General features: G+C 53.3%; 2 protein-coding genes across 7 annotated transcripts in view; one reads left to right on the top strand and one right to left on the bottom strand.

Annotated features, from left to right (window-relative positions):
• LOC101027939 (myosin-6) overlaps window positions 1-26,965 on the top strand; it is a 251,421-nt gene that overhangs the window by 5,794 nt on the left and 218,662 nt on the right. For 4 of the 5 annotated variants that reach the window (XM_074393230.1, XM_074393231.1, XM_039469409.2 and 1 more), the window contains exons 10-39: window positions 248-346; window positions 872-975; window positions 1,070-1,208; window positions 3,028-3,296; window positions 3,579-3,749; window positions 4,907-5,216; window positions 5,882-5,952; window positions 6,234-6,321; window positions 6,410-6,527; window positions 6,675-6,798; window positions 7,080-7,216; window positions 9,447-9,702; window positions 9,859-10,101; window positions 10,249-10,425; window positions 10,701-10,846; window positions 11,106-11,196; window positions 13,328-13,717; window positions 14,056-14,182; window positions 14,266-14,384; window positions 14,715-14,911; window positions 15,429-15,612; window positions 15,844-16,009; window positions 16,113-16,237; window positions 17,140-17,448; window positions 17,640-17,843; window positions 18,722-18,847; window positions 19,051-19,326; window positions 20,423-20,518; window positions 21,141-21,275; window positions 21,630-21,711. In XM_074393230.1, coding sequence (XP_074249331.1) covers window positions 248-346; window positions 872-975; window positions 1,070-1,208; window positions 3,028-3,296; window positions 3,579-3,749; window positions 4,907-5,216; window positions 5,882-5,952; window positions 6,234-6,321; window positions 6,410-6,527; window positions 6,675-6,798; window positions 7,080-7,216; window positions 9,447-9,702; window positions 9,859-10,101; window positions 10,249-10,425; window positions 10,701-10,846; window positions 11,106-11,196; window positions 13,328-13,717; window positions 14,056-14,182; window positions 14,266-14,384; window positions 14,715-14,911; window positions 15,429-15,612; window positions 15,844-16,009; window positions 16,113-16,237; window positions 17,140-17,448; window positions 17,640-17,843; window positions 18,722-18,847; window positions 19,051-19,326; window positions 20,423-20,518; window positions 21,141-21,275; window positions 21,630-21,653 — 5,021 coding nt within the window. In that variant the 3' untranslated portion in view covers window positions 21,654-21,711. Of the gene's footprint in view, window positions 1-247; window positions 347-871; window positions 976-1,069; window positions 1,209-3,027; window positions 3,297-3,578; window positions 3,750-4,906; window positions 5,217-5,881; window positions 5,953-6,233; window positions 6,322-6,409; window positions 6,528-6,674; window positions 6,799-7,079; window positions 7,217-9,446; window positions 9,703-9,858; window positions 10,102-10,248; window positions 10,426-10,700; window positions 10,847-11,105; window positions 11,197-13,327; window positions 13,718-14,055; window positions 14,183-14,265; window positions 14,385-14,714; window positions 14,912-15,428; window positions 15,613-15,843; window positions 16,010-16,112; window positions 16,238-17,139; window positions 17,449-17,639; window positions 17,844-18,721; window positions 18,848-19,050; window positions 19,327-20,422; window positions 20,519-21,140; window positions 21,276-21,629; window positions 21,712-26,965 lie in introns of those variants that run through there. The other variant, XM_074393232.1, reaches the window with a different exon arrangement.
• CMTM5 (CKLF like MARVEL transmembrane domain containing 5) lies at window positions 23,888-26,741 on the bottom strand. 2 transcript variants are annotated; one of them, XM_003924304.2, is made up of 5 exons: window positions 26,305-26,740; window positions 25,174-25,326; window positions 24,513-24,605; window positions 24,277-24,361; window positions 23,888-24,187 (listed from the first exon to the last, which is right to left on the bottom strand). In XM_003924304.2, the coding sequence occupies exons 1-5, from the start codon at window positions 26,671-26,673 to the stop codon at window positions 24,174-24,176; spliced, it is 714 nt and encodes a 237-aa protein (XP_003924353.1). In that variant the 5' UTR covers window positions 26,674-26,740; the 3' UTR covers window positions 23,888-24,173. The 2 variants fall into 2 exon arrangements, with proteins under 2 accessions (XP_003924353.1, XP_074249334.1); XM_074393233.1 differs by lacking the exon at window positions 24,513-24,605 and having other exon boundaries at window positions 26,305-26,741.

The following is a 26,965-nucleotide window of genomic DNA, read 5'->3' as shown; positions in this document are numbered from 1 at the left end:
GCCATCAGGGTGGCTGCCACCCTCCGGGTCCCCCTCTGCCTTCTCTCCCTGCTGGGTCTCATCATTCCTCCCATCTCCCGTCTTTGTCTGCATTTGCCTCTGGGCTTTAGGATCCTTTTTTTAAGGCACATCTTCTCACCTGGCCCTCTTCATCATGCTGTGGGTGACCCCTGCCCCCATCGTCACCCTTTTCTGGCTCTACTCTCTTTCCTTCCTCACCTGCCTTCCTCCCCTCTGCCCACATCAGATCTGCTGGAGAAGTCCCGGGTGATCTTCCAGCTGAAGGCTGAGAGAAACTACCACATCTTCTACCAGATTCTGTCCAACAAGAAGCCAGAGTTGCTGGGTAAACATGCCTGCCACCCCCCACCCACTGTCCCTACTGCCCTCCCCAAAGCCACCCTGTGTTCAGGGCGGGGCCCTCCTGCTCCCCACTGCACCCCACCTCGATGGTCACCTCCCTCCTCCCTCTGCTCACGCTGTCTCCCTTCCCCGCCTGAGACCACCTGCATCTCCTCTCACCTCCCTGCGCACAGTCACACACCTCACTCCTTCTCCGCCCTTCTCTCCATTCCTCCCTTGGCTTATCTTCTGCCTTCTCCTCTTTATTTGCCTCCCCATCTCCTATGTGTCACTCCCCTGCCACCCTCCCTCCTCCTTGTCATTGGAGCCCCTGCCTGGACCCCTCTTCTACCCTTTCACTTCCTCTGGGTTCACTCCTTGGTCCTTACTGACTTCTCTCCCTGCTCCCGGTTCTCTCCCCTTCCATTCTCCTTATCCCTTCCCTCTCCCTCCCTTTCTCAACCCTCCTGGTCCCTTCCCTGCCCCCCACCCACCCCCTTGCCCCTGCCCCAACCCTTGCCTGGTGCAGACATGCTGCTGGTCACCAACAACCCCTACGACTATGCCTTCGTGTCTCAGGGAGAGGTGTCCGTAGCCTCCATCGATGACTCTGAGGAGCTCATGGCCACTGACGTGAGTGAGGGGGCTGCTGTGGCTGTTCCAGGGCCCCGAGGAGCTCCTGGGGCCACCGCTCCAACACCCCTCTTCGCCTCTCACTCTGTCCCAGAGCGCCTTTGATGTGCTGGGCTTCACTTCAGAGGAGAAAGCTGGTGTCTACAAGCTGACGGGAGCCATCATGCACTATGGGAACATGAAGTTCAAGCAGAAGCAGCGGGAGGAGCAGGCAGAGCCAGATGGCACCGAAGGTGGGAGGGGCAGGTGGACAGCGCTGGGAAGGCCCAAGGTGCTGGCCAGGCTCTCTGGGGACTCAGATCCCAGAGGATCTGAGGCTTATGGAGCAGCAGGATGTGTGGAGGGATGGTGAGGGACAGGGACATGGGAGAGGTGGGCAAACAGGGAGTCTGCCACAATTCCACCAACTCCTCAACCCCGGCCACACTCACCAGAACTGAGGTGGGGATTTTTCCTCCTGTGCCAAGACTTGCCCAGCCCCAGGAAGCACAGCCCCCCCAGCTCTGCACATGACCATCACTGACGCAGGGCCTTTGCCTGCACAACTCTTGGGTAAGCCCCTCATGGGCTCGAACCATGTTCTATTTGGGAGGCAGTGGGCCAGGGCTCAGGACGCAGCCCAGGGCACTGGTGCATCAGTTTCCTCCTCAGTGGAACAGCTGGACAGTCTTTCCTCACTCCTCTGGTGGCTACTGTGAGGTCCTCTGAGGAAATGTGGAGGTGCAAACGGTGCTAGACAGGTGCCCAAGAACATTCCTCCCCACCTTCAGGGACCCTTCTCCAAGTCTGCCCAGATCAAAATGTCAGGCTGGGGTTCATGACAGCACACCAACAGTTATCACAACATTCCTGAAATCATACCAAATAACTCCTCCTCTAAATAGAGAAGGAGTTGGGTGACACATTTGGATGGCTGGGAGTGGGAGTGGGGTACTGTTCGATATACTCTTGGGGACCTTGATCTCCCAGCCAAACTGGGCAACATGTGGATCGAGAGGACAGCATGGCCAGTCCAGAGCTAGATACTGGGGTAGAGAACTAAGGAGACAGGGAGCAGAGGACATCTAGCCCCTCAGCTGCATCCCTGCCCTAGAGAGGTGAGGGGCACAGTGAGGGTGGGGGTATGCTCACAGCAGTGCTTGTGAAAGACCTGGCCCAGTGATGGTATCGATGTAGAGAGAGACAGAGCTGAGAAGAGCCGGTTGTGGCAAGAGACCGTGGGCTGGACAAGGGGGCCTGGGCTCCAACCTGACTCAGGCACACATTGGCTGAGTAATCATGGCAAGCCCTGTGCTCTTCTGGGCCTTGATTCCTTCGTCTTTAAGAAGAAGAAATTGGACCTGATGCTTCCCAAAGCTTTTGCCCCAGACAGGGAAGGAGGCTCACTCGCTGCCAGTGCTCACTCAGGCCAGGTGTGGTGGCTGACGCCTGTAATCCCAACACTTTGGGAGGCCAAGGCGGGAGAATCACTTGAGGTCAAGAGTTTGAGACCAGCCTGGGCAATATGGTGAAACCCTGTCTCTATTAAAAATACAAAAATTATCCTGGCTTGGTGGCTCACGTACGTAGTCCCAGCTACTCGGGAAGCTGAGGCAGGAGAATCGCTTAAATCAGGAGGTGGAGGCTCTAGTGAGCCAAGGTCACACCACTACACTTCAGCCTGGGTGACAAAGCAAGATTCTGTCTTTAAAAAAAAAAAAAAAAAAAGGAGCCGGGCGCGGTGGCTCAAGCCTGTAATCCCAGCACTTTGGGAGGCCGAGGCGGGTGGATCACGAGGTCGAGAGATCGAGACCATCCTGGTCAACATGGTGAAACCCCGTCTCTACTAAAAGTGCAAAAAATTAGCTGGGCATGGTGGCACATGCCTGTAATCCCAGCTACTCAGGAGGCTGAGGCAGGAGAATTGCCTGACCCCAGGAGGCGGAGGTTGCGGTGAGCCAAGATCGCGCCATTGCACTCCAGCCTGGGTAACAAGGGCGAAACTCCGTCTCAAAAAAAAACAAAAAACAAAAAAAAAGGAAGTGCTCACTCACTTTTTTTCTTCTCAACCAGATGCCGACAAGTCCGCCTACCTCATGGGGCTGAACTCAGCTGACCTGCTCAAGGGGCTGTGCCACCCTCGGGTGAAAGTGGGCAATGAGTACGTCACCAAGGGGCAGAGCGTGCAGCAGGTGTACTACTCCATTGGGGCACTGGCCAAGGCAGTGTACGAGAAGATGTTCAACTGGATGGTGACGCGCATCAACGCCACCCTGGAGACCAAGCAGCCACGCCAGTATTTCATAGGAGTCCTGGACATCGCTGGCTTTGAGATCTTTGATGTGAGTCAGGGACCCCTGGGAGGAGAACAATCACTCACTTGCTCCCACATTCAACAGCCATTTGCTGAGAGTCAGCTGTGAACTGGGCATGGGAAGGCAGTGGGGACTGTGTGGTGACAGAGGCAGTCCTTATCCCTGTCTTCAGGGGAAGCCCTCCTGCACTGCCCTGACATGGAGGGGACCAGCCACGCCTTGCTGGGCTTGGGCACAGTGCATGGGCACAGCCCCAGTGGCCACTCACACCCACTTCCTGACTGCTCCCACCCCTCATGCCCCCTGCAGTTCAACAGCTTTGAGCAGCTCTGCATCAACTTCACCAACGAGAAGCTGCAGCAGTTCTTCAACCACCACATGTTCGTGCTGGAGCAGGAGGAGTACAAGAAGGAGGGCATCGAGTGGGAGTTCATCGACTTTGGCATGGACCTGCAGGCCTGCATCGACCTCATCGAGAAGGTGCCTCCTTGGCCTCACTGCCTATGTCCCCTCCTCTGCCCTCCAGACAAAGTGGTGACCGAGTCCCATCTACACCCAAGAAACTAGAATCCCAAGAATCCCAGGCCGTTCTCCAGGCCCAGCTTCTCCCCACTGGGAAGTCATGAGCATGCACAGGATGAGCCCCCCACTTCCTTTCCCAGGACCCTGCACTGTATGCCCCTGTGTGGTGGTCCCCTCAGTGTTATAAGAGTGAGATGTAGTGAAGGAGAGGCCCCTGGACCCTCTGACAGCCCATGAGAAGTGTCATTCATGGAAAGATCGTAGGCTGAAATGAGAGATGTTTGGCCTCACACCACATTCCTGTTCTTTGAGAAATAAGTCAGTCTCTAGCCCTCTTGCTGATGGGCATTCCTCAGAAGAGACAAGGCCACAGGCAGGAGGCCCCATGGGCTGGGACTGACTTGCTCTCAGGGGGCCTCCGCTCTTTGCCAGCACAGGCCAGAGCCCAGAGTGTCTGACCCACAGCCAGCCAGGCCATGACCTTCAGATAATGGAAGCTTCCCCACACACTTTGGGTCATTACCCATATTCTTAACCAGAGTCTCATCTTTCAGAGCCCTTAGAATCCTATAAAACTGTGTGTGAAAGCATGTGTACATTCATACATACATGTGTTTGTGTGTACATGCATTTTTCTGGAGAGACAGTCTTTGGCTTCAACAAATTCTCAAAAGAATTCTTGCCCCAAGAAAAGTCAAGAACCACCACATTTTTGGAAGTGCAAAGGGTTGTGAAGAACCTGAATCTTTCCATCTGTCCCCTAAAGAATTGCTACCTGTGTCATATAGACCAGGTCTGGCCCACAACCTCTGATGCACATCTGTCCCTGCCCTGCTGCCTCTGGGGCAGTGAGCAGTCAGGGAGAAGGGGCTGTGCTGTGAGGCACTGCAGGCCTTGCAGGGGTGATTAGGAGTGCACGGCTCTTTGTTTGATCCATTGGGCAGAAAGAGGGAGGAACTGGCTCCCTGTTTTGGGGCAAGAGGACCAGCACAGGCCCCCGTCAGCGGGCCAGTGCTACTGGCTCTACAGTCCTTTTCTTGTCAGGGTGTGGGACTGTGGAAGCCTGGGAGTGTGCTCAGTGACTCTCTCTCTCTGCCTCTTCACCCTGCCCTCAGCCCATGGGCATCATGTCAATCCTGGAGGAGGAGTGCATGTTCCCCAAAGCCACCGACATGACCTTCAAGGCCAAGCTGTATGACAACCACCTGGGCAAATCCAACAATTTCCAGAAGCCACGCAACATCAAGGGGAAGCAGGAAGCCCACTTCTCCCTGATCCACTACGCCGGCACCGTGGACTACAACATCCTGGGCTGGCTGGAAAAAAACAAGGATCCTCTCAATGAGACTGTCGTGGCCTTGTACCAGAAGTCTTCCCTCAAGCTCATGGCCACTCTCTTCTCCACCTATGCATCTGCCGATTCTGGTAAGTGGGCGGCCCCTGCACTGGGCCAGGGGCCTTCTGGAGCCAGGGTCCTGCTGCTTCAAAGCACATGACTCCAGACACAGGCACAGAGGAGCCTGTGAATCAAGCCACCTCCTGGATCATCTCACCGCAGTCCATCTGGGCCTCTTCATAGCACCTGTAGTATTGCTTTAGCTGTCTTGGGTTTTCTCAACTGGAGGTCAGTGAGGGTGGCGCAGGCATCCCTGTACCATGCCCAGCAGGGAGCGATGCATGGGGGAGTTCTCAACAAATGTTGAGAGGACACTGAACCAAGGATTCTCCAGTTCAGAGAAGGAAGAAAAAGGATGTGGCTTGAAAGGAAGAGGATAAAGTGTAAGAAGAAAAGTAGAACGTGGAATGATATAAGAAGGAAGGGCGGGGCTAGAAGGGGGGCGCTACAAGCACTGATATATGTCAGTGCCTACTATTGGCAACCACCAGCGAGCTGCCCTACAGACGTAGTCTTATCTAACCCTCTCTACAGCTTTGGGAGGTTGCTACTGTCATCCTCGTGGTAAACTGAATCTTGGAGAACTCCTTACCCAAAGTCTCAGAGCTACCAAGTAATCAGCAGAGCCCTGCATCTGCCGGAGGGTGCCTCTATTTTCCCGCTCCTGTTCATTGTTCCTCCTCTTGTTATTTAGGGGACAGTGGTAAAAGCAAAGGAGGCAAGAAAAAGGGCTCATCCTTCCAGACAGTATCAGCTCTCCACCGGGTAAGAAGGGCCTGGGGTGCCAGGACACCTGGTGGAACAGCCCAGCCCAGATTCTTCTGGCTGCACCACCTATTCTGGTGCTTAAGTGAGGAGGAAAGAAGCTAGAGCTAAGTGGTCGTTTTTGGCGTGTAGATTCCACACAAGCCTGGACTCACGTCATAAATTGCATGTCAGCCCCTGTCCCTTTGATGATTCTGGTAGAGAGTGTCTGGGGACCAGGGCTTAAGGGCCTAAGGGGTGGTCCTTGTGGCTCCTAACTCCCCACCTTTATCTGCCTCCAGGAAAATCTGAACAAGCTGATGACCAACCTGAGGACCACCCATCCTCACTTTGTGCGCTGCATCATCCCCAACGAGCGGAAGGCTCCGGGTGAGGCAGGAGAAGGCTTTAGTCTGGGGAGGATGCCTGGCATCCACTTACCCTAAAGCTGACCCTTTCCCCTTCTCTCCTGGCACAGGGGTGATGGATAACCCCCTGGTCATGCACCAGCTGCGCTGCAACGGCGTGCTGGAGGGCATCCGAATCTGCAGGAAAGGCTTCCCCAACCGCATCCTCTATGGGGACTTCCGGCAGAGGTGGGTATGAGGGCGCCCCAGGGCTCAGAGAACAGGGGGAGCCAGGGCTGCCCTGGTGGGAACAGGAGTCTGCAGGTGGCCCTGGAATTCTGTAGGCAGAGCAGATCAGTGCAGAGCATGACTGACTCTGGACACTTCCCTCCTCAGGTATCGCATCCTGAACCCAGCGGCCATCCCTGAGGGACAGTTCATTGACAGCAGGAAGGGGTCAGAGAAGTTGCTCAGCTCCCTGGACATTGACCACAACCAGTACAAGTTTGGCCACACCAAGGTGAGTCTAGTGCCCTGTTGGGTGGTTGCAGGGTAGGCGGCCATGTTGAGTGAAGCAGAGAGGAGTTCCGAAGGCAGATCCCTAATTCTGGCTTCCTTACTAACCATATCAAGGGCTGAAACCCAGGCTTTATTCCAGTCTTGTCAAATCTTTACTCTCTCTTCTAGAAGACTTGGGTGATGGGTTGCCTGGGGGCTCATCCAGGGTCTTCCACCCTCTCCTTCCACCCTGGACAACCGCCCCTGAGGCTGTGTCCCCTTGCATCTACCCCTTGCCTGCAGGTGTTCTTCAAGGCAGGGCTGCTGGGGCTGCTGGAGGAGATGCGGGACGAGAGGCTGAGCCGCATCCTCACACGCATGCAGGCCCAAGCTCGAGGCCAGCTCATGCGCATTGAGTTCAAGAAGATAGTGGAACGCAGGTGAGCCAGGAGGAAAAGGGAGGAGTGTGCCAGAGATGAAAGAGGCAGATCCTCAGTGTCAACTAGTGTGGGTCAGAAGACCTGGGTTTAGACCTATAAGCTGGCCTGGGCAAGCTTACTTTACCACTTGGAATCTCATTGCAAATTCTTTTTTTTTTTTTTTAAAGAAAATTCAATATAAGAAAATGCAAATTAAGATGCCAATGAGATACCATTTTAAAATTAAACTTTGCTTGATCAAATGGTCTACAAATTTTAAAAAATGAAAGAAGTACACAAAATAAAAGATAACATAATTTAAATTTTTTTTTTTTTTTTTTTTTTGAGACGGAATTTCGCTCTTGTTGCCCAGGCTGGAGTGCAATGGCGCGATCTCGGCTCACCGCAACCTCCGCCTCCCGGGTTCAGGCAATTCTCCTGCCTCAGCCTCCTGAGTAGCTGGGATTACAGCACGCACCACCATGCCCAGCTAATTTTTAGTATTTTTAGTAGAGACGGGGTTTCACCATGTTGACCAGGATGGTCTCGATCTCTTGACCTCGTGATCCACCCGCCTCGGCCTCCCAAAGTGCTGGGATTACAGGCTTGAGCCACCGCGCCCGGCTAAAAAAATTTTTAAACCACTGGACTGACAAAAATTAAGAAGGTTGACTCACTGCTTACAGATGTGTAAATTAGTGCAACTTCCTAGGAAAACAGTTTATCACTATCTCTTAAAGTTGAACAGCTGCATACTTTTCCATTCCACTCCTGAGTACATTCCTACAGAGAAACTTTTATACATGTACACCATGATACGAAAAATAACCTTTTTGGCAGCACTGGTCATAATAGCAAAAATCTTAAAACAACTTGAATTTCCATACACAGGGAAATGGGTAAATAGTATTATAGTCATTCAGTAGAATATTATAAAACAGTGAAAAGAAGTGAACTCCAACTATATGGTACAATATGTTTGAACATTAAAGCATATTGTTAGTAAACAAAAACAAATCTTGGAAGGATATAGTATGATGCAATTTTTATAAACCTCATAAATATCAAAACCAGCCATTCATTGTTTAAAGATACATGCATATGGCTGGGCATGGTGGCTCAGACCTGTAACCCCAGCACTTTGGGAGGCTGAGGCAGGTGGATCACCTGAGTTCAGGAGTTGAAGACCAGCCTGGCCAACATGGTGAAACCCTGTCTCTATTAAAAATACAAAAATTAGCTGGGCATGCTGGCAGGCACCTGGAATTCCAGCTACCAAGGAGGCTGAGGCTCAGGAGAATCGCTTGAACCCAGGAGGTGGAGGTTGCAGTGAGCTGAGATCATGCCATTGCACTCCAGCCTGCGCAACAAGAGTGAAACTCCGTCTCAAAAATAAATAAAATAAAAATAAAGATACATACATATGTGGTTAAAGTCATTTTTGAAAAAGCAAGGAAAGGAAAAATAAGATTCAGAATAGCGGCTACTCCTGGTGCAATAACAGAGGTGTAGGAAGGAAGTCACAGGTAGATCAATGGCTAGTAACACGGAAGTGTTTGGGTGGGGGGTTCATGGATAGTCATTTTGCTTTCACGCTTCGTAACTTACATACGTATTATAGATATTCTCATATATAAACTCCTACATAATTTTTAACATATTTGAAGTTCTTATGAGAATAAAAAACTGAACAGAGTAGACACTCTGTAAGTGGTAGTGTCCATTATCACTAATACCCCAGCTGGGAGGATAGAAACTGCCCTTTCATCAAATTGATTAATAAATATTTATCAGCCAGGCGCGGTGGCTCACGCCTGTAATCCCAGCACTTTGGGGGGCCGAGGCGGGTGGATCACAAGGTCAAGAGATCGAGGCCATCCTGGTCAACATGGTGAAACCCTGTCTCTACTAAAAATACAAAAAATTAGCTGGACATGGTGGCGCGTGCCTGTAATCCCAGCTACTCAGGAGGCTGAGGCAGGAGAATTTCTTGAACCCAGGAGGCGGAGGTTGCAGTGAGCGGAGATCGCGCCATTGCACTCCAGCCTGGGTAACAAGAGTGAAACTCCATCTAAAAATAAATAAATAAATAAATAAATAATAAATATTTATCAAGCAACTCCATGTTCAGTATAGTGATGTTGGGGGTGTGCATGCACAGGAAGGAAGGCTATGTGCCTACAAACTGGCTTAGTCGGGCCCATGATTGGGAAGCGCTGTTTCATAGTGCCCCACCCTGCCTCCTCGTCAGAGATGCCCTGCTGGTAATCCAGTGGAATATTCGAGCCTTCATGGGGGTCAAGAATTGGCCTTGGATGAAGCTCTACTTCAAGATCAAGCCACTGCTGAAGAGCGCAGAGACAGAGAAGGAGATGGCCACCATGAAGGAGGAGTTTGGGCGTGTCAAAGAGACACTGGAGAAGTCTGAGGCTCGCCGCAAGGAGCTGGAGGAGAAGATGGTGTCCCTGCTGCAGGAGAAGAATGACCTGCAGCTCCAAGTGCAGGCGGTGAGGCCGCATGATTATCTCTTCAGCCCTCCTCTCCCCTCCCCCAGATTGTAGCCCATCTCACAACCGGGGCTGGGAATCGAGGAGTACCAGCTCTTTTTAAGACCCTAGATCTCCTCTCTAACCATCAGCTTCCTCCCTGTTCTCTTCTCCCAGGAACAAGACAACCTCAATGACGCTGAGGAGCGCTGTGACCAGCTTATCAAAAACAAGATTCAGCTGGAAGCCAAAGTGAAGGAGATGAATGAGAGGCTGGAGGACGAGGAGGAGATGAACGCTGAGCTCACTGCCAAGAAGCGCAAGCTGGAAGACGAGTGCTCAGAGCTCAAGAAAGACATCGATGACCTGGAGCTGACACTGGCCAAGGTGGAGAAGGAGAAGCACGCAACAGAAAACAAGGTGGGGGCAGCTCCCTGTGGCTCCAGCCCAGGTCTCTTCAAGACTCCCAGACCAAAATGTAGTCCTGGTCCTTGGCATTGAGCTCCCCATAGATGTCTCCAAGCTGGTGATCTTTGACCCTAAAGGAGATGGGTTCTTGACCGGCAGGTGAAGAACCTAACAGAGGAGATGGCTGGGCTGGATGAGATCATTGCCAAGCTAACTAAGGAGAAGAAAGCTCTACAAGAGGCCCACCAGCAGGCCCTGGATGACCTTCAGGCCGAGGAGGACAAGGTCAACAGCCTGTCCAAGTCTAAGGTCAAGCTGGAGCAGCAGGTGGATGATGTGAGTAGTAAGAACCCTGTTCCCTCTCTCAGAGCAAGATTTTGCAGGCAACACCAACGGCCCAGAAAGTCCTGATCCTTAAATTAACTTCTGTGGCCCTTGGAGCTTTTTTGCTCTACACTAGGGTAGGTCTCTGAATCCTTTGTGCTTGCAGGATTTCTCTACTGGTTTGACTTCCAATCCCACTGGACTTCAAGTTTGGAAGGAGACAAAAGAGCACACTCTATGGATTTCATGTATTCCACACATTGCTTTTTTTTCCTTCTCTCTTTCAGCTGGAGGGATCCCTGGAGCAAGAGAAGAAGGTGCGCATGGACCTGGAGCGAGCGAAGCGGAAACTGGAGGGTGACCTAAAGCTGACCCAGGAGAGCATCATGGACCTGGAGAATGACAAACTGCAGCTGGACGAAAAGCTCAAAAAGTAGGAGACTGTGGTGGCCAGGAGGAGCTAATGGAGGTGTCTGGCCTGGTGGATAGAGTGCAGGGTGCCGCACCCCCAATGCCCACAGTTGCCGTGGGCACACTGGGACTGAGGTCAATCACAGCCCTCTTCCTCCACTCTCTGGGCTGGTGGAGGGATGGGGACATGCTGATTCTGGCATGCTAAGGCCAAGAAGAGAATGAGCCCCAGAGGAAGGAAGGTCACCTGTCCCTTCCCCACCCCCACCCTTCTCCTGCAGGAAGGAGTTTGACATTAATCAGCTGAACAGTAAGATTGAGGATGAGCAGGCACTGGCCCTTCAGCTGCAAAAGAAACTGAAGGAAAACCAGGTAACATTCTTCCCATTGCAGGAAAAGTGGAAGCTCAATAGCGCTGAGGTGACTGAGGCTACAGCAGCTGCTTACGGTTCTACACAATATCTAGAACTCCAGGCAGCCTCACAGACCCAACCATACCTGACTTACCGGCACTCAGGAACATGAGTCTTCCCCCGTAGAGCAAGAATACATTATGTGAGCAAAACTATTTGAGAAGCGGGAGTCACACCTACTAAAGGGCTTCTCCTTCTGAGATCTGGTCTGCCTCATGGCGTTTCTGCTCTAATACAAATGATAGGGCTCTACTCTCCTCTAACCCTTGCTCTAGTAGTTCTGCCCTCTGAATGTAGGGGGGAAAAACCTTCGAGCAGGACCTTGCTGTGAGCTGCTCTGTTCATATTCTTCCTGGTACTAACCCCAGCCACTAACCCAGGCTGAATTCCCATAGGGCACTCATGATAGGAGCCAATTCCTACCACCTTGAGCAAATCGCTTACCCTCCCTGATCCTCAGATTCTCATCTCTCCTATAAAATGAAACTGACAATACCTACCACACAGGACCAGAGGAGATAATGTATTTGAAACCACTTTGTCAACTAGGAAATGCTATATAAGTGTCATTTTAATACATCCCAGTTTAGAGAAGTCAACCAGCCACTAGCCTAAGAAGGTATTGTGTCTTCTCCATAGCCTTCTCATTCCTCTGCAAGTCAGGATTGAGTGAACAGCTATAGTCTCCCTTAGCTTTAATGAAACCCAGACTTCAATGTGCTTTTAGTATCGGGTTTGTCAGAAGACCCTTGGAAGTCCACAAGGCAGGAACTACCATCCCCATTTTATAGCTACAGAAGCTACATGGCCAGGTCTGGATATAGTGACCCCAAGGGCAGCAGGAACTCAGCTACTCAGGCAAGACCTTGTCCTCTCATTTTGGGGCAAACTGTGGTTGGTAGAAAGAGGCAGTCTCCCCTCTGCACTTGAGGCCCATGGCCCAGGCTACAAGTAATGTATGAACACAATTCCACTCCTCTGGGGCTGCACAGGGACTGGGCTGCCTTCAGTAATAATTTGCCTTCCTATCTCCTTGGATGCCTCTTCTGGATTTTAGATAGACCACTGGACCATCCTCAGGCTCTACTACCCTGGGTCTGGGCAACTTCTTTGGCCTCTTGGACCCAGGATAACAGTCCTGTAAATCTCATGAGGTATTGGCAATAGGCTGTGGCTCCTCCTTCATGCCCTAGATCTTGTTCAGAAGTCCCACCTTCTCCACCCTAGGAGCAGAGGCATAGTGGACCTCTCTGCTGCTCCTAGGACCCATCCATAAACAGTCCATTAAAGCTGTCCATAACCCCAGGAGAAGGGATCCCCACTGAACCCCCACTTTGCTCCTAGCTAACCAGAAAACAGATCAAAATGGTAGATAGGATATTCTAACAATTTAGTCAAGACCAAGGATAAGACCAGAAAAGTGAGGCAGGAGCATTTGAAGAGGATAAGGAGATGATGTGAACAGGAGAGCATCCTGCTAGCAGTTTCCTGGTCTGAAAGAGAGCAATCATGTTGAAACCCAGCCCTGGGCATAAACACAGGAAGCCCTGGAGAGTGAAGAATATGGCTAATTGGAACTGTGGTTAACTTGGAGAATTGCAAAGGTATTTGATTGTTTTGAGGCATATTGTCCCAAATATTTGTAAAATACAAGTATCCACTTTCCTGTCTTATGGATAGTGGAACACAGCCTAGTGAATCTGGAGACTCTGAAATTCTTGATCTAACAGGATCCCAGGATCCCCCTCAAAACAGATTCTCAGGATTCAGGGCTGTCGATGTTCAGACTGGGCCTGAGATGCCCTCAGGAAATGCCTGGAAGATTTGGCTTCAACCAAATTCCTATTGATGGCCTATTCATTATAGAATGTTTAGCACCATCCCTAGCCTCTACCCTCTAGATGCCAGTAGCAAGCCCCATCAAATCATGACAATCAGACATTGCCAACAATTCCCTGGAGCACAAAATTGCCCCTAGTTGAGAACCACTACTCGAGAGGTACCTGAGTGCCTGGTAGCCTTTTAGAGCCCAGGGGGATTCCAGTGGAGGGGTCCAGGCGGTGGGTCTGAGCCCTTTGTGTCCGGCCCAGGCGCGCATCGAGGAGCTGGAGGAGGAGCTGGAGGCCGAGCGCACCGCCAGGGCCAAGGTGGAGAAGCTGCGCTCAGACCTGTCCCGGGAGCTGGAGGAGATCAGCGAGCGGCTGGAAGAGGCTGGCGGGGCCACGTCTGTGCAGATCGAGATGAACAAGAAGCGTGAAGCCGAGTTCCAGAAGATGCGGCGGGACTTGGAGGAGGCCACGCTGCAGCACGAGGCCACTGCCGCGGCTCTGCGCAAGAAGCACGCCGACAGCGTGGCCGAGCTGGGCGAGCAGATCGACAACCTGCAGCGGGTGAAGCAGAAGCTGGAGAAGGAGAAGAGCGAGTTCAAGCTGGAGCTGGACGATGTCACCTCCAACATGGAACAGATCATCAAGGCCAAGGCAGGCTCTGCTCAGCCTCTCCTTGCCCTCTCCCCTGCACAGCGGAGCCTCCCCCACACCTTCTGCCTCTGTCTGCCATTTCCTTTGTCATTTTCATTCCCTTTGTCACCCTTTGGTCTCTCTTCCTCTCTCCCCTGCCTCCTCTCTGGCTCTCCTCTACATCTTTATCTCCATCTTCCTCCCATCTTTAATTCAAATCCCTCTTCAGACTGCGCCCTCCCACACCTTCCATGTCCCCCTCCTGCCCTCTGGCGTTCTCCATCTCTGACCCTCTCTTCCTTCCTCTGGCCAACTCAGCCCCTCCCACACTCATCCTTCCTGTCCCTTGCTTTCTGAAGGCAAACCTGGAGAAACTGTCTCGGACGCTGGAGGACCAAGCCAATGAGTACCGCGTGAAGCTAGAAGAGGCCCAACGCTCCCTCAATGACTTCACCACCCAGCAAGCCAAGCTGCAGACCGAGAATGGTGGGTGCCCCTAATCAGCCCTGCCTGCCTAGAGTAGGACATGACTTGTGGAGTGGCCCACAAGCCCCTCATTTCACCTCCAGGAGAGCTGGCCCGGCAACTAGAAGAAAAGGAGGCGCTAATCTCGCAGCTGACCCGGGGGAAGCTCTCCTATACCCAGCAAATGGAAGACCTCAAAAGGCAGCTGGAGGAGGAGGGCAAGGTGAGGCCCAGGCAGGAAGGTAGGCGGGCTTGACGGCAGCCCTGGGGCATTCACCTGAACACCAAAAATGGAGCCTGGGGCTGGGGAGAGTCCTCTGCAAGGGAAAGAGCCTCCAGTCTAGCTTCTGTCCTGCAGCTAAGCATCATCTAATACCGCTTTCCTTATTTGTAAGAGGATGGGGTGGGCAAACTGGGAAGCTCCTCGGACAGTTTCCATGTCAGCCCGCATGCTGAATAAGGCTGGGCTTGGTTAAAGTACTAGACAAGAGAAGGATCTGGAGAATGGGGCACAGGGAGTCCCTCCTACCTCCTGGTGCCCACCCCTCCCCAGGCAAAGAACGCCCTGGCCCACGCACTGCAGTCGGCCCGGCATGACTGCGACCTACTGCGGGAGCAGTACGAGGAGGAGACGGAGGCCAAGGCTGAGCTGCAGCGCGTCCTGTCCAAGGCCAACTCGGAGGTGGCCCAGTGGAGGACCAAGTATGAGACAGATGCCATCCAACGGACTGAGGAGCTGGAGGAGGCCAAGTGAGCTCCAGATGCCCCTTTAACCTGGCTCAGAGAGGAAGGAGCGAGAGGACCGGGGGTGGGGATAGGCAGAGTGATCATGGGAAGGAGCTGGGAGAGACAGGAGGGACTCAGAGGGTAACAGAGGCGCTTGGAAGAAAACCTGGATCCTTTGCTCTGTGAACCTGGCTGGCCCTGACCCACTTCCTGTGACGGGCGAGCTTTTGGCCCGGGTTATACCTGATGCTCACGTATAAGACGAGCAAAAAGCTTGTTGGTCAGAGGAGCTACCGTCGATCAGCCTGTGTAGGGGGCGAGGGCAGGGGCCACTGACACCAGATGCCACTGCAGGTAGGGAGGATGCCCGGGCAGCCCATGCTGGTGGACTCTGTTCCAGGCGCCAGCAGGCTCAGCTCCCTCTAGGCTGGACTTATGGTATCTTAAGGAGATACAGGGAGGGGGTGGGAGGAGGTCCATCCAAAGCTCCACTGTTGCTCAGTGGAGTTCACACACACAACCTCCACTCTCACCTGGGCAGGAAGAAGCTGGCCCAGCGGCTGCAGGATGCTGAGGAGGCCGTAGAGGCTGTTAATGCCAAGTGCTCCTCGCTGGAGAAGACCAAGCACCGGCTACAGAACGAGATTGAGGACCTGATGGTAGATGTGGAGCGATCCAATGCAGCTGCTGCAGCCCTGGACAAAAAGCAGAGGAATTTCGACAAGGTGGGCCGTGGGTGGGGGCCGCAGCCAGCACGCAGGGCAAGGGGGCATGAGGGCTTCAGGGTGAGGCCAGAGCTGTCCTCCTTGGAGGTTGGGGAGGAGGCCTGAGTCCAGGCTGGGAGCCAGGGACAGAGCTTGGACATGGGGCTGAGGCTAGGGGCTGGGGCGCTGGGAATCAGTAGGGCCAGGGGGCTGAGGCTGTGGGGCTGAAGAGTGAGCCTTGTTCCCGGACAGATCCTGGCCGAGTGGAAGCAGAAGTATGAGGAGTCGCAGTCGGAGCTGGAGTCCTCACAGAAGGAGGCGCGCTCCCTCAGCACCGAACTCTTCAAGCTCAAGAACGCCTACGAGGAATCCCTGGAACACCTGGAGACCTTCAAGCGGGAGAACAAGAACCTTCAGGGTGTGCGGGGACTCAAGAGGCCACAGATGGGCTGGTGGAAGGGAGGGCCATGCTGGGGCAGAGAGAACGCAGGCTTTGAGCTTTCTGGCCCTCTGCTCCCCAGAGGAAATCTCGGACCTTACTGAGCAGCTGGGAGAAGGAGGAAAGAATGTGCATGAGCTGGAGAAGGTCCGCAAACAGCTGGAGGTGGAGAAGCTAGAGTTGCAGTCAGCCCTGGAGGAGGCGGAGGTGAGGGCTGAGAGTTCCTGCACCCCATCCACAGTCTGCCACTCCCTCCCACTTCTCCCTCACCTTGGGGTGACCCTGACCCCAAGATAAAATCTGTTTGCTTCATATTCTTTGTTCAAAGCCATCTACCCACTATCTACTACCCAGGACTACATGCAAAGCTGAGGTCATTCCAAAGGAAAATGTCAGTCTGATTAGAGGCCAAAAGGTTTTGTTTCCCACCAGGTTTTAAAAGTTGGAATCTGGCCATGATAACTACTTAGACGATGGGTAGGAGCGTGGGCTCGAGTCACACAGGCCTGAGTTGGAACACAGCTTGAGGACTTTCATTGTGTCATTGGACAAGATATTTAATCTCTCTCTGCCTGTGTTTTCTCAACTGTAAAAGAAATTAACTATACATACCTCATACAATTTTACACTTGATTATTATAAAGATTAAATGAGGGAACACATTTAAGCACTTTATATTAGCTATTGTTACTCTTCAATTTTAAGCACCTGGGAACAGCCCTGAGTTTTCTGGGCTTCTAACTTTTCTCAGGAAAGGGTGAGAGACCTGGAAAACAAAATTAAAAATTTGAATTTGTGGTTATAAAAATTCCTCCCTTTTCTATAATACTTTAGACAGGTCAGGAATTTATGCAGTGTTAGTGCTGGAGGGTCTGGCAATTGCGAGGTCCAAACCCTTTCCTTGACGGAGGAAGCCCAGGGAATCCAGCACTTTCTCCCCAACAGCACTGTGGTGGGCATGGGGTGCAGATCCCACCTCCCCATCTCCTCTCAGCTCTTCTTCTCTGGGCCGTAGTCCTAGCTGACGTCCTGTAACTTCTCATCCTCCCTTCCCACCCTGCCCTGTGCCTTGACTGTCTGCCCACATCCCCTCCCCAACCCCTTCCCAGGCCTCCCTGGAGCACGAGGAGGGCAAGATCCTCCGGGCCCAGCTGGAGTTCAACCAGATCAAGGCAGAGATTGAGCGGAAGCTGGCAGAGAAGGACGAGGAGATGGAACAAGCCAAGCGCAACCACCAGCGGGTGGTGGACTCTCTGCAGACCTCCCTGGACGCAGAGACACGCAGCCGCAACGAGGCCCTGCGGGTGAAGAAGAAGATGGAAGGAGACCTCAATGAGATGGAGATCCAGCTCAGCCACGCCAACCGCATGGCCGCCGAGGCCCAGAAGCAAGTCAAGAGCCTCCAGAGCTTGCTGAAGGTACACAGGGGCAGGAGGTCCCCTCACCCAGAGGGGACTGGCCTCCACGTGGCCTGGAGAAGGGGTAGTATCTGGACACAGGCACCCGATCCCTCCTGCCCCTGGATCACTGCAGGGACCTCTGACAGGTGCCCTCAGTGAAGGGCACCGAGGCCGGCTCCTCCACTCACACCCACTATCCTGATCCTCAGGACACCCAGATCCAGCTGGATGACGCGGTCCATGCCAACGATGACCTGAAGGAGAACATCGCCATTGTGGAGCGGCGTAACAACCTGCTGCAGGCTGAGCTGGAGGAGCTGCGTGCAGTGGTGGAGCAGACAGAGCGGTCTCGGAAGCTGGCTGAGCAAGAGCTGATTGAGACCAGCGAGCGGGTGCAGCTGCTGCATTCCCAGGTGAGGGGGTCAGGAGCCACCTTGCGGAAACCTGCAGAGTGCAGAGCCCAGGTCATTTAGAGAAGCCAGATGTTCTAGTGAGCTTTTCTCCCCAGCATCTAGCCAGGGTCACAAATCATTTCATCTGTTAGGCCAACTCTCATCCATGGTGGCTGCAGAACCATTATTTTGAAAAGGGGGTCTCTGCTTAGAAACTAAGAGTGTCATGATTGATTGCTGATGCCTGCCAAAGCTGAAAATCTGGGAGTAGTGGAATGTATCCTGTTATTTGATATGCTTGATCTAAAAGACAGCCTCCAGCTTGCTCTGTATAGAGTTTGGGAGTTTAAAGAGGCACAACTGCATCTCTTGCAAAACAAGCTGGATAGAACACCATTTTTCTGCCATCCCACCCACATTGTTTTCAGTTATACTCTGCAATGAGACTTTGTGCCCGCCTTTTGCAGTGCCCTGTGGAGTTTCGTTCTTTAGTATGTGTGGGAATGACATCATCCACTGACCTCATCCCCTCTTCCTTACCCCACTACATTCTTGCTAGAGTTATAAACATCTCGGAATATTGTCCTGGTAAAATGTTGTTTCCATTTTCCTTGGAGTATTGTCAGGCTCCTACATAAACATTTTGTTAAAGAGCTCTGGAGTAATACTGCAGACATCTTGCTATTTGAAATATTTTTTCAGAGTTTAGTAATCTTGGATATAATGTCTAGAATGTAACCGCTTTCATAGGAAAAGGGAAAGCAGGTACAAAACAAGGAATATTCTAAAAGTGGGCTTGTTTTGTTTTTTTAAACGACCATCTTTAATTCTCTCTGGAGAAAGGGTATGAAATCAGGTAACAAAGATATATTTGCTCATTTTTCTCTCTCCATGTCTAGAACACCAGCCTCATCAACCAGAAGAAGAAGATGGAGTCGGATCTGACCCAGCTCCAGTCGGAGGTGGAGGAGGCGGTGCAGGAGTGCAGGAACGCGGAGGAGAAGGCCAAGAAGGCCATCACAGATGTGAGTGACCGCCCACCTTCCGCCTCCCCTAAAGACACAAACAAGGCCCTGGGTCCAGGCCAGGCCACTGTGCTGTAAAGCCAGGTCAACTGTGCAGTTCTGTGGGTTTGAGGGCCTGACGGAAGAGAAGAGATCCTTGGTGGGAAGAGGCCCCAGCCCCGGCCCTGGGCCCATGTTCCCTGCCACCTCTCTCCTGCACACAGGCCGCCATGATGGCAGAGGAGCTGAAGAAGGAGCAGGACACCAGCGCCCACCTGGAGCGCATGAAGAAGAACATGGAGCAGACCATTAAGGACCTGCAGCATCGGCTGGACGAGGCCGAGCAGATCGCACTCAAGGGCGGCAAGAAGCAGCTGCAGAAGCTGGAGGCACGGGTGCGGGAGCTGGAGAATGAGCTGGAGGCCGAGCAGAAGCGAAACGCGGAGTCAGTGAAGGGCATGAGGAAGAGCGAGCGGCGCATCAAGGAGCTCACCTACCAGGTGCGGGGGCGCCAGAGGCCAGAAGTAGATGTGGAAGGGGCTTCTCTGGCCCCACTGCCTGGCCCACATAGGGTTCCTGTCACCTCCCCACTAAGACGCTGTGGGTAGATTTAACCTTCTTTCCACGCTCTGCAGTCAGTTTGATTTGAGTTTATGAGTTTTTCCAGAAAATGAAGAATCTACTTCTACTTCCTAAAAACTCTTCTAACTAGTCTTTCCCTGGGTTTTTTAAAAAGTAACTTTAAGTGCTACCATGAAGAGTCCAAAGAGTCTTTCCACCTCGGACTATGGGGGTAAGAATCAGGCGAGGGAAAAATACTTGGAAATCTTCCATGGAACTTCTAACACCCAAAGAGAAGGCCACAGAGAAAAAGGACCCAGAATGTTCTAAGACCTCCATCTGCATAGCTCAGAACTGTGCCCGTGGCCTGTTATTTTCAGTGTCCCTGGGAAGAAAAGGCTGAGGAGACGAGGGTGTCACTCCATTTGATAGATGGATACCAGAGGCACAAGAAAGATTACAGATACAGAACCACAGGGTGATTTGTGGGCAGAAGTAGAAGTGGCATCCTAGCACATACAGTGATAAACAGATAGGAAGGATGGCGTAACGTTGGAGCCAGTGATCCTGAGGCCTGAATTCTGGCCCAATACAATATATTAGAATGAGAATAATCTGGATTATGATAATACTGCCTTCTTTCTGCATTCTTCATTATTCCTCTTCTGGTCAAGAACTACCGGCCAAGAGGATCCGTGTAGGTCCAAGTTGGAGCTTTATCCACCAGGTTGGAGCTGGAACAGACCTGGTGCCTTTATATTACCGTATTAAGGAATTCCATGAGGTTCTGATCCCCTCCCTCAACTTCTGGCTTTCAGACTGCAGCCTTCATTGCTTTGTGAATCCCTGACTGACAACCTTGCATCACCCCTTTGGCCTACAGTAGAGTCGGAGAATCTTCCCCACCACCTCTTTGATCTGGACCATTGTAGGGAGGGGCAGTAAAGGCAAGAGAAGAGTAAAATAATGGAAGAGGGAACAGTGATTGCATTTGCTCCTCCTCCAAACTAGCTTCTCCCACCCTCCCACCCCCAGACAGAGGAAGACAAAAAGAACCTTCTGCGGCTGCAGGACCTGGTGGACAAGCTGCAGCTGAAGGTCAAGGCCTACAAGCGCCAGGCCGAGGAGGCGGTGAGTTCAAGGTTTTCTTTCCTTTCTCATCAACACACCTACTGTGTGTGAGAACCAATGAGCATCTCCCACAGAGGGGCCTGGACAAAGAGTTTGCTATAAACTTTAAGTCTCAAACATTAATTTTACACATCTGGTATGCTCAGAGCTGTGTCAGGTGTTCTGAGTTAACAAAGGCACCACCTACAAGCTTCAGACACCGTAACCCAACAGAAGGCAGTTTAGATGCTAGTGCAGGACATGGGGCAGTCAAAGCTGAAGGCAGGAGGGTGGCAATGGAATTAGGCCTGGAAGGGGACCCAGCTAGGCATAGGGCAATGGGGAAGACGTCTGGGTGGATGTGAGCTGCTGATGAGCATGCCTGCTCAGAAATCCAGGGGCCGGGACAGGTGCAGCAAAACTGGATTTGTCTTAGGCAGTGGATGGCTGTGAAGGACTCCGAATGCTGGACAAGTTCGAGGAGGGTGCAAGGCGGGTGCAGGATACCCTTGGAAAGGGTGTTGCAGGAATATGCCTGAGGCATGAGTGTCTCAGGGACAGGGAGCTGGAACCTCAAGCTGAGAGGCTGAGAATCCTGAAGCCCATCTCAGCTCATTCACCCATCCCCATTGTCCCACCGCAGGAGGAGCAGGCCAACACCAACCTGTCCAAGTTCCGAAAGGTGCAGCACGAGCTGGATGAGGCGGAGGAGCGGGCGGACATCGCCGAGTCCCAGGTCAACAAGCTGCGGGCTAAGAGCCGCGACATCGGCGCCAAGGTGGGTCCCTCCCCTGGGTTTCACTAGTCACTTCCACATTAGCATGTCCCCTGACACGGGTGCCCCTCAGAGTGGGCACTGCTTGCCCTATAGGTAGGCAGTCCCACAGCTCCCATAACCTGAGAATCCACTCTCCTGCTCCAAACAGCCCCCCACTGACTGGAACTTCTGCAGAGAGCCCCAGTTCTATCCCCCTAAATCACAAGTGCATCTAAGTGGGACCCCAAGATCCTTGGGGCCCTGCCTGTCCCTCCAAGGGCATCTCCCTTAGGCCTCTAAAAGCCCCAGGAATTTGTCCCCGCACCCTTCTCCCTCTTGCCAGCTGCCCCCTCACACCTCTTAATCTTTTTGCAGCAAAAAATGCATGATGAGGAGTGATGCTGCCTTAGGAGCCTCGCTCTTGCCAACCTATAATAAATATGAGTGCCAAACTCTGCCTGAGCTCGTCTGTCCTTCCTGCCAACTGTCCATCCTGGAGGAGGGAGGCCCCCAGCCCCTGTATCAGAGCTGCTGGAGCCAAGGCGTCCCATATTTACAAAGAAAGAGACTGAAGTGCAGAGGAGTGAGGTGCCCTGCCTGAGGTGGACAGCTGTGAGTCCCAGTTCTGCTCAGTCAACCACACAAGGGTGGAGAGGGAGACATTTCAAAAGTGGAGAAGACAATGGCATCAAAATGGTGAGCCAATCCTAGATGGTAGGAGGTAGCATTTTGGTCCTGAAGCTGAAGCCACTCTCCACCTACCCTACCCCTGAGGCAGCAACAGTTAAAGATGTCCTAGGACACCCATTCTTTCTGGAATGAATTTTCCACCAATACCAGAAAAGGCTCAAAGCTGGCTGAGAATTAAGGTATGGGAAAGGAGATGGGAGAGATTCCATTCTGGTCAGCTCCTAGGAATTAACCCCCAGGAAGTCCTCCTTGCTGTCTTCCCCAGGGGTCTCCCCCTACCCCTTGTGGTTCAGCACCTCGCCATGAGACTATGGGGCCAACCAACACTGAGCCCAAACCAATACGCCTTGAGGACCAAACCTGGGCATTGCTCATTCATGTTGGCTCTCATACAGACTCAGACAGCACAGGTACCTGTGCAGGGAAACACTGCAGTTGCATTTCTGCTCTCTCTGAGCCCTTACTGGAGACAGTCTGGCCTGGGTCACACAGCTGCATGTGGGACAGGACCAGTCCTGACCCCATTCTGCACAAAGCAAATCCCAACTCCCCACTGGGCTTTGCAGATAGGCTATCCTGACCACCTCCTTAACCTTCACCTGGAACCCCATCTCCCTGACTCTCTCAGTAGAGCCTCTTCTATCCCTCCTCTGAGATTTCGAGAATGGACTATGCATAAAGCCCTGAGAACAGTGAGCAGTGACCAGAGAAACACAAAATCCTATTGGTTCTAGCCCAGGAGTGGCTACCAGCCTTGATGGAGAGCCAGGACATGAGGATAGGAGAACAGGAAGCAGGAGGCAGGAAGAAGACCAAGAGAGAGGAGTGGTTGCCACCAAGGGAGCAGAGCAGTGTGACCAGAGTTCAAGATCCAGGCTTCAGGCAGGACTTGGGAGCTGGGGCCTGCAGCTGGAAGGAGCGTTCCAGAAGGATTGTATTTCAGGGCAGGAACATACATGCATCAGCGAGAGGAGAAAGCCCATCAGCTGGGATGGAGCTGCTCAGCCAGGCCATGCTAGGCCCCTCGGGCTGGGCAGGAACATCCCGGCTGCACTGGTTTGTCTCAGCCCAGCAGGGCTGACTCCTGGCTGTGGCAGTGTCTGCTCCAAACTCCCCTAAGCCTTCCCGTAGTGTTCACTGTGGGGATCCCTTGACCAGCTTGTCTCTTTCCCGGCCTGTGAATGCTCAGGGACAGGCTCCTCTGCCACCTCTGAGGCCCTGGCGCCCAGCACAGGGTCTGCGCATGGGAAATGCTCAGGAAATGTGTGCTGAGGAGCTGGCAAGCTGGGAAGGTGGACCCGCAGTGGAGGGATGAGTTGGTCATTCTTTTCTGAGCTACAGGGAGGCTCAGTACAGTATCTGGAACACCCGCTAGGCACTAGGTATCAGAAGAGCTGTGTTCTAGCCCTAGCTCTGTCACAAATGAGTTTACCTCCCCTAGCTGAGCCTGTTTTCTCTTATGTGAAATGAGGGCATTGGACCAGCTGATATCCAACGGGCTCTCCCAGCATTCACATTTTGGGAAATCTCTCCCTTCCCTGATGCCTCAGGCTACCCTCTCCATTCGTCCTGTGGACCAAGTTTCCCCACACCACGAGGGGGAGCTCTGCACACACCCTAGGCAAGCGCCTCACCTCCAGCCCGCTAACCTGTGGGAACAGGTGTGGTGGTGGATGCGGCCATCAGGAAGGCTGTGCCTTCTCAGACACAGAACTCCAGATGCCCAGCCACTAGGCATACCACAAAACGGCCTTGCACACAGAGGTATGGCGTAGAAGTTTTGTGTTGGAGGATGTCTTCAGCTCCTTCTGGCTAGCCCCCACATCCTCACTGCTCCGACCCTGTCCTAAAGAGGGGCCACGATCTGCTCCGGCAGCATTTCCATCAATACTCCTTGGCATTCCTGACCTGCCTAATTTCTGGGGAAGAAAGAGACTCACCAGCAGGATTTGAATATTTTAATTTGGGAACGACTTAGGGACCCAGCTTCCTCCCCTCCCTCCTCCCTCTCTCCAGAAGTTCCCCTCCTCTGGCCAGAGCTTCATCAGGAGCCAGATCCCAGAGCACCAGGCTCCATGGATAAGTCCCCAGTGGCATCTCAGGCCCGACATCTCTGTAAGGCTGGAGTGGGGTTTGGTGGGCTTGGGGGCCAGTGAATCCCAAGGAGACGAGTCTAGGCTCCATTGTCCCCTCTGGCTGGCTGGGCCTGGGAGGCAGGTAGCCCCAGAGTCACTGTTGGTCCCCTGTGAAGATGGAGTCAGGTAGGGACCCACATCAGGATGGGTAGCTAAGCGTCGGGGAGGGCATCTCTTCTCAGAGAACAGGCACTCACCCTGGCTGGCCCCGGGTGCTATGTCTGTCCGGTAGATCTTGAAGGCATCATAGGCAAAGATGGAAACCAGGATGATGCCAAAAACCTGTGGGAGGAGCAATGGGGATGGCAAAACAGAGGCTCTCGGGCCACTGGGTTAAGGTATGGGGGGAGGTGCAAATCGGAACCCCAGGCCCTGGCTGTGGCACTAGCCTGAGCTCCTGAGGGGCTAAGGAGTCCTGAAGGGCTGAACTCACAAAAGCAGCAATGGCAGCTCCATCCCGGGAGGTCACAGCTGCAAAGGAGACCACCAGGAAGATGATGATGGCACTGACACAGCGCAGGAAGTCCTGGGGGCCAGGGGTGCAGGGTTAAAAGGACCTCAGAAGGCAGGGGGTATGACCCTGAGCTTTTCCAGGCTAGCCAGCAGCCTGACCCTGAGGGATTCTGAACCCCCTCCATGGGGTCCCCCACATACAGTATGAAGCATGTTCAAGAGACAGAGCGTTCACACTGTTCCCCAGGAAGTGGAAGCAGATGAACCCAGAGCAATCAGGGCCAGAAGCCAGGCACTGAGGCTGGAGCCCAGGGGACAGCAGCTGGAGCCCACCAGCCAGAGGGGTCAGGCCAGGCCAGGGCTGGGGCTGGACCTTTGCTGAGTGGGAGAGCAGATCTAGGGGACATGGTCTTCCTGATTACCAGTGGCCCTGCCGCTGTGAAACTGGTGTGGATCAAAGCACACCATACCTTTGAGTGCAGGACACAGCACGGGGCAAAACCCAGCGGGGGTGTGGAGATGGAAAGAAGCTTGGGAGAGGAAGGAGACTCTAATCCCTCCCCCTAGCTTAGAAAGGAAAGGAAAACGCAGCATTTAGAGAAGGAAGGGCTCCAAACTGGGCTGGGCTCAGGGTTCCTCACCAGACAGGGCCAGTTAAGCCGGTCGAAGCGCTGGTAGTACTGGGTGGCATACAGGAAGAGGAAGGCAAGTGTGATGAAGAACTCCAGCAGCGCTGCGGCCATGTAGGCAGAGATGGAGGCCGTGAAGCAGATGAAGATGATGAAGGTCAGGGCCTGCAGGACCAAGCACGTGGAACATGCCAGGAAGGAGACACAGGCAGGGGCTAGGCCTTTGCCTTCCCCTGTGTGGGAGCTACCCTAGGCTGGCAGCCACCACCTGTCCTTGGAGGGAAGGAAGGACTCCTGTACATCTCCATCTCCCCTGGTGTCAAGAGCCACCATGGCAGGGCATTTGCCCATCGAGGGCAGTCTCCAGCCTCCCACTCTGCTCACCCAGCAACCCCAGCAGTCTGGCCAAGCCACACAGCTCCCAGGAGCACTATCCCACAGTAATTCACCTGAGTGGTGTCCCCCAGGAGCACGGGTACAGTGTGAATGCCAGTCCCTGGAGTTGTGCCCACAGGGGCCAAGAAGCGCCCCCTGCCCCATCATGCTTTCCCCATTCCCAGATGCCTGAAAGCTCTCTGACAAGGATCAGAGCGTTTGATTCTATGCCAAGAGAGAAGGTTTAGAAGGCAGATACTGCCCAGTGAACTCTGGGGGTCCCTTGAGCTCTGGTGACATAGGGTGGCATACATGCAGAGACCTTAAGTTTACACTGTGGTCTTGCTAAGTAACCAGGGGAAGATACTTTCCTGAGAAGAGATGTTCCTGGACAGCAGGCCACAGATAAAGTGCAGCTGCAGGAAGTCTGCCCTTTTTGATAGTTAGGCTTCTTGGACATGCTGAGAAGTGGCCATGTTAGAGGCTGGCATTGCCTCTGTCCCATCTCTATGTTTCATGCTCCCTCAAAGTCTCAAAAAGCTGTCCTGTCTAACTGCAGTTTTTCCTGCTGCAATGTAAATAGCTCCGGATGGAGAGGCAGCAAGAAGGCGGAGTAGGAGATGAAGAAGGGCCAGCTGGGGGCAGGAGAGGTGTCCAGAGGGCCTGGGGAGGGAGGCTGCTGAAGGGCGAGCTGGGGACTGGCATAAGGCTGGCCAGGAGCTGGGGGTCAGGGAGATGGAGGAACCAGGTTGGGGAGGCAGCTGTTACCAGCTCAGTTTCCAGCAGGATGCCTTTGAGGGAGGTGAGGAAGTTCTTGTCCACCGCGAAGCCCTGGAGCTCTGCAGCTACCCCCTCCTCAGGGGGCCGGTCCCGGCGATCTCGAGCACTGAGCATCTCTGTGGGGCCCACCACGGCCCCCTCCTGCCACTGCGCCCAGCAAGAGAAACAGATATCTGGCAGGATGGAGAAACAGACAGAAGCAAGAAGGCACTTCAAGAAACCTGCAAGTGAAGCAGGAGGCCTGCCCACAGGGCCCTGGGAGAGAAGGCGGCCGCTGGGGGCCTTGCCCAGATGGGCCCTCACCCAGCTGCCCAGACTGCCTCTGCTGCTGCCCGCACCAGCCCCCTGGAGACACATGGGGAGGGGCAGAGAGGGAGGAGGCTCTAATCCCTCCCCTTGCTCAGAGCCCAACCCAGCCTGGAGCAGAGGAGAAGGAAGGGGAGAAGAGGAGGTCTGAAAAGAAACTGGGAGGAGCTGGGACGTAAGTAAAGGAACAGGGGCAGGACTGGGAGGACCGAGGGACCTAAACCTGAAGACATTTGTGTCCCCCTTCCCTAACCTTAACCCTCTTCTTTGGCGGGTTCTTTCTCCCATTTCCTTTTAGAAAGGATGGGAGCTGGAGCTCAGCCCAGGCAGCACCCCCAGGACC

This window comes from Saimiri boliviensis, chromosome 2 (genome assembly GCF_048565385.1).
Source record: "Saimiri boliviensis isolate mSaiBol1 chromosome 2, mSaiBol1.pri, whole genome shotgun sequence".
In the NCBI taxonomy this organism is placed as follows: domain Eukaryota; kingdom Metazoa; phylum Chordata; class Mammalia; order Primates; family Cebidae; genus Saimiri; species Saimiri boliviensis.
The sequence above is the reverse complement of the archived record's forward strand: the minus strand, read 5'-3'. Positions and strand labels throughout refer to the sequence as shown.

Excerpts from the sequence above, each read along its gene's own strand:
- CMTM5 (XM_003924304.2), bottom strand. The coding sequence starts at position 26,673 with ATGTGTCTCCAGGGGGCTGGTGCGGGCAGCAGCAGAGGCAGTCTGGGC. Across the intron at positions 25,327-26,304 it reads TCCTGCTGGAAACTGAGCTG|GCCCTGACCTTCATCATCTT; the intron begins GTAACAGCTGCC and ends TTGGTCCTGCAG. Across the intron at positions 24,362-24,512 it reads GAGCTGCCATTGCTGCTTTT|GTTTTTGGCATCATCCTGGT; the intron begins GTGAGTTCAGCC and ends CTCCTCCCACAG.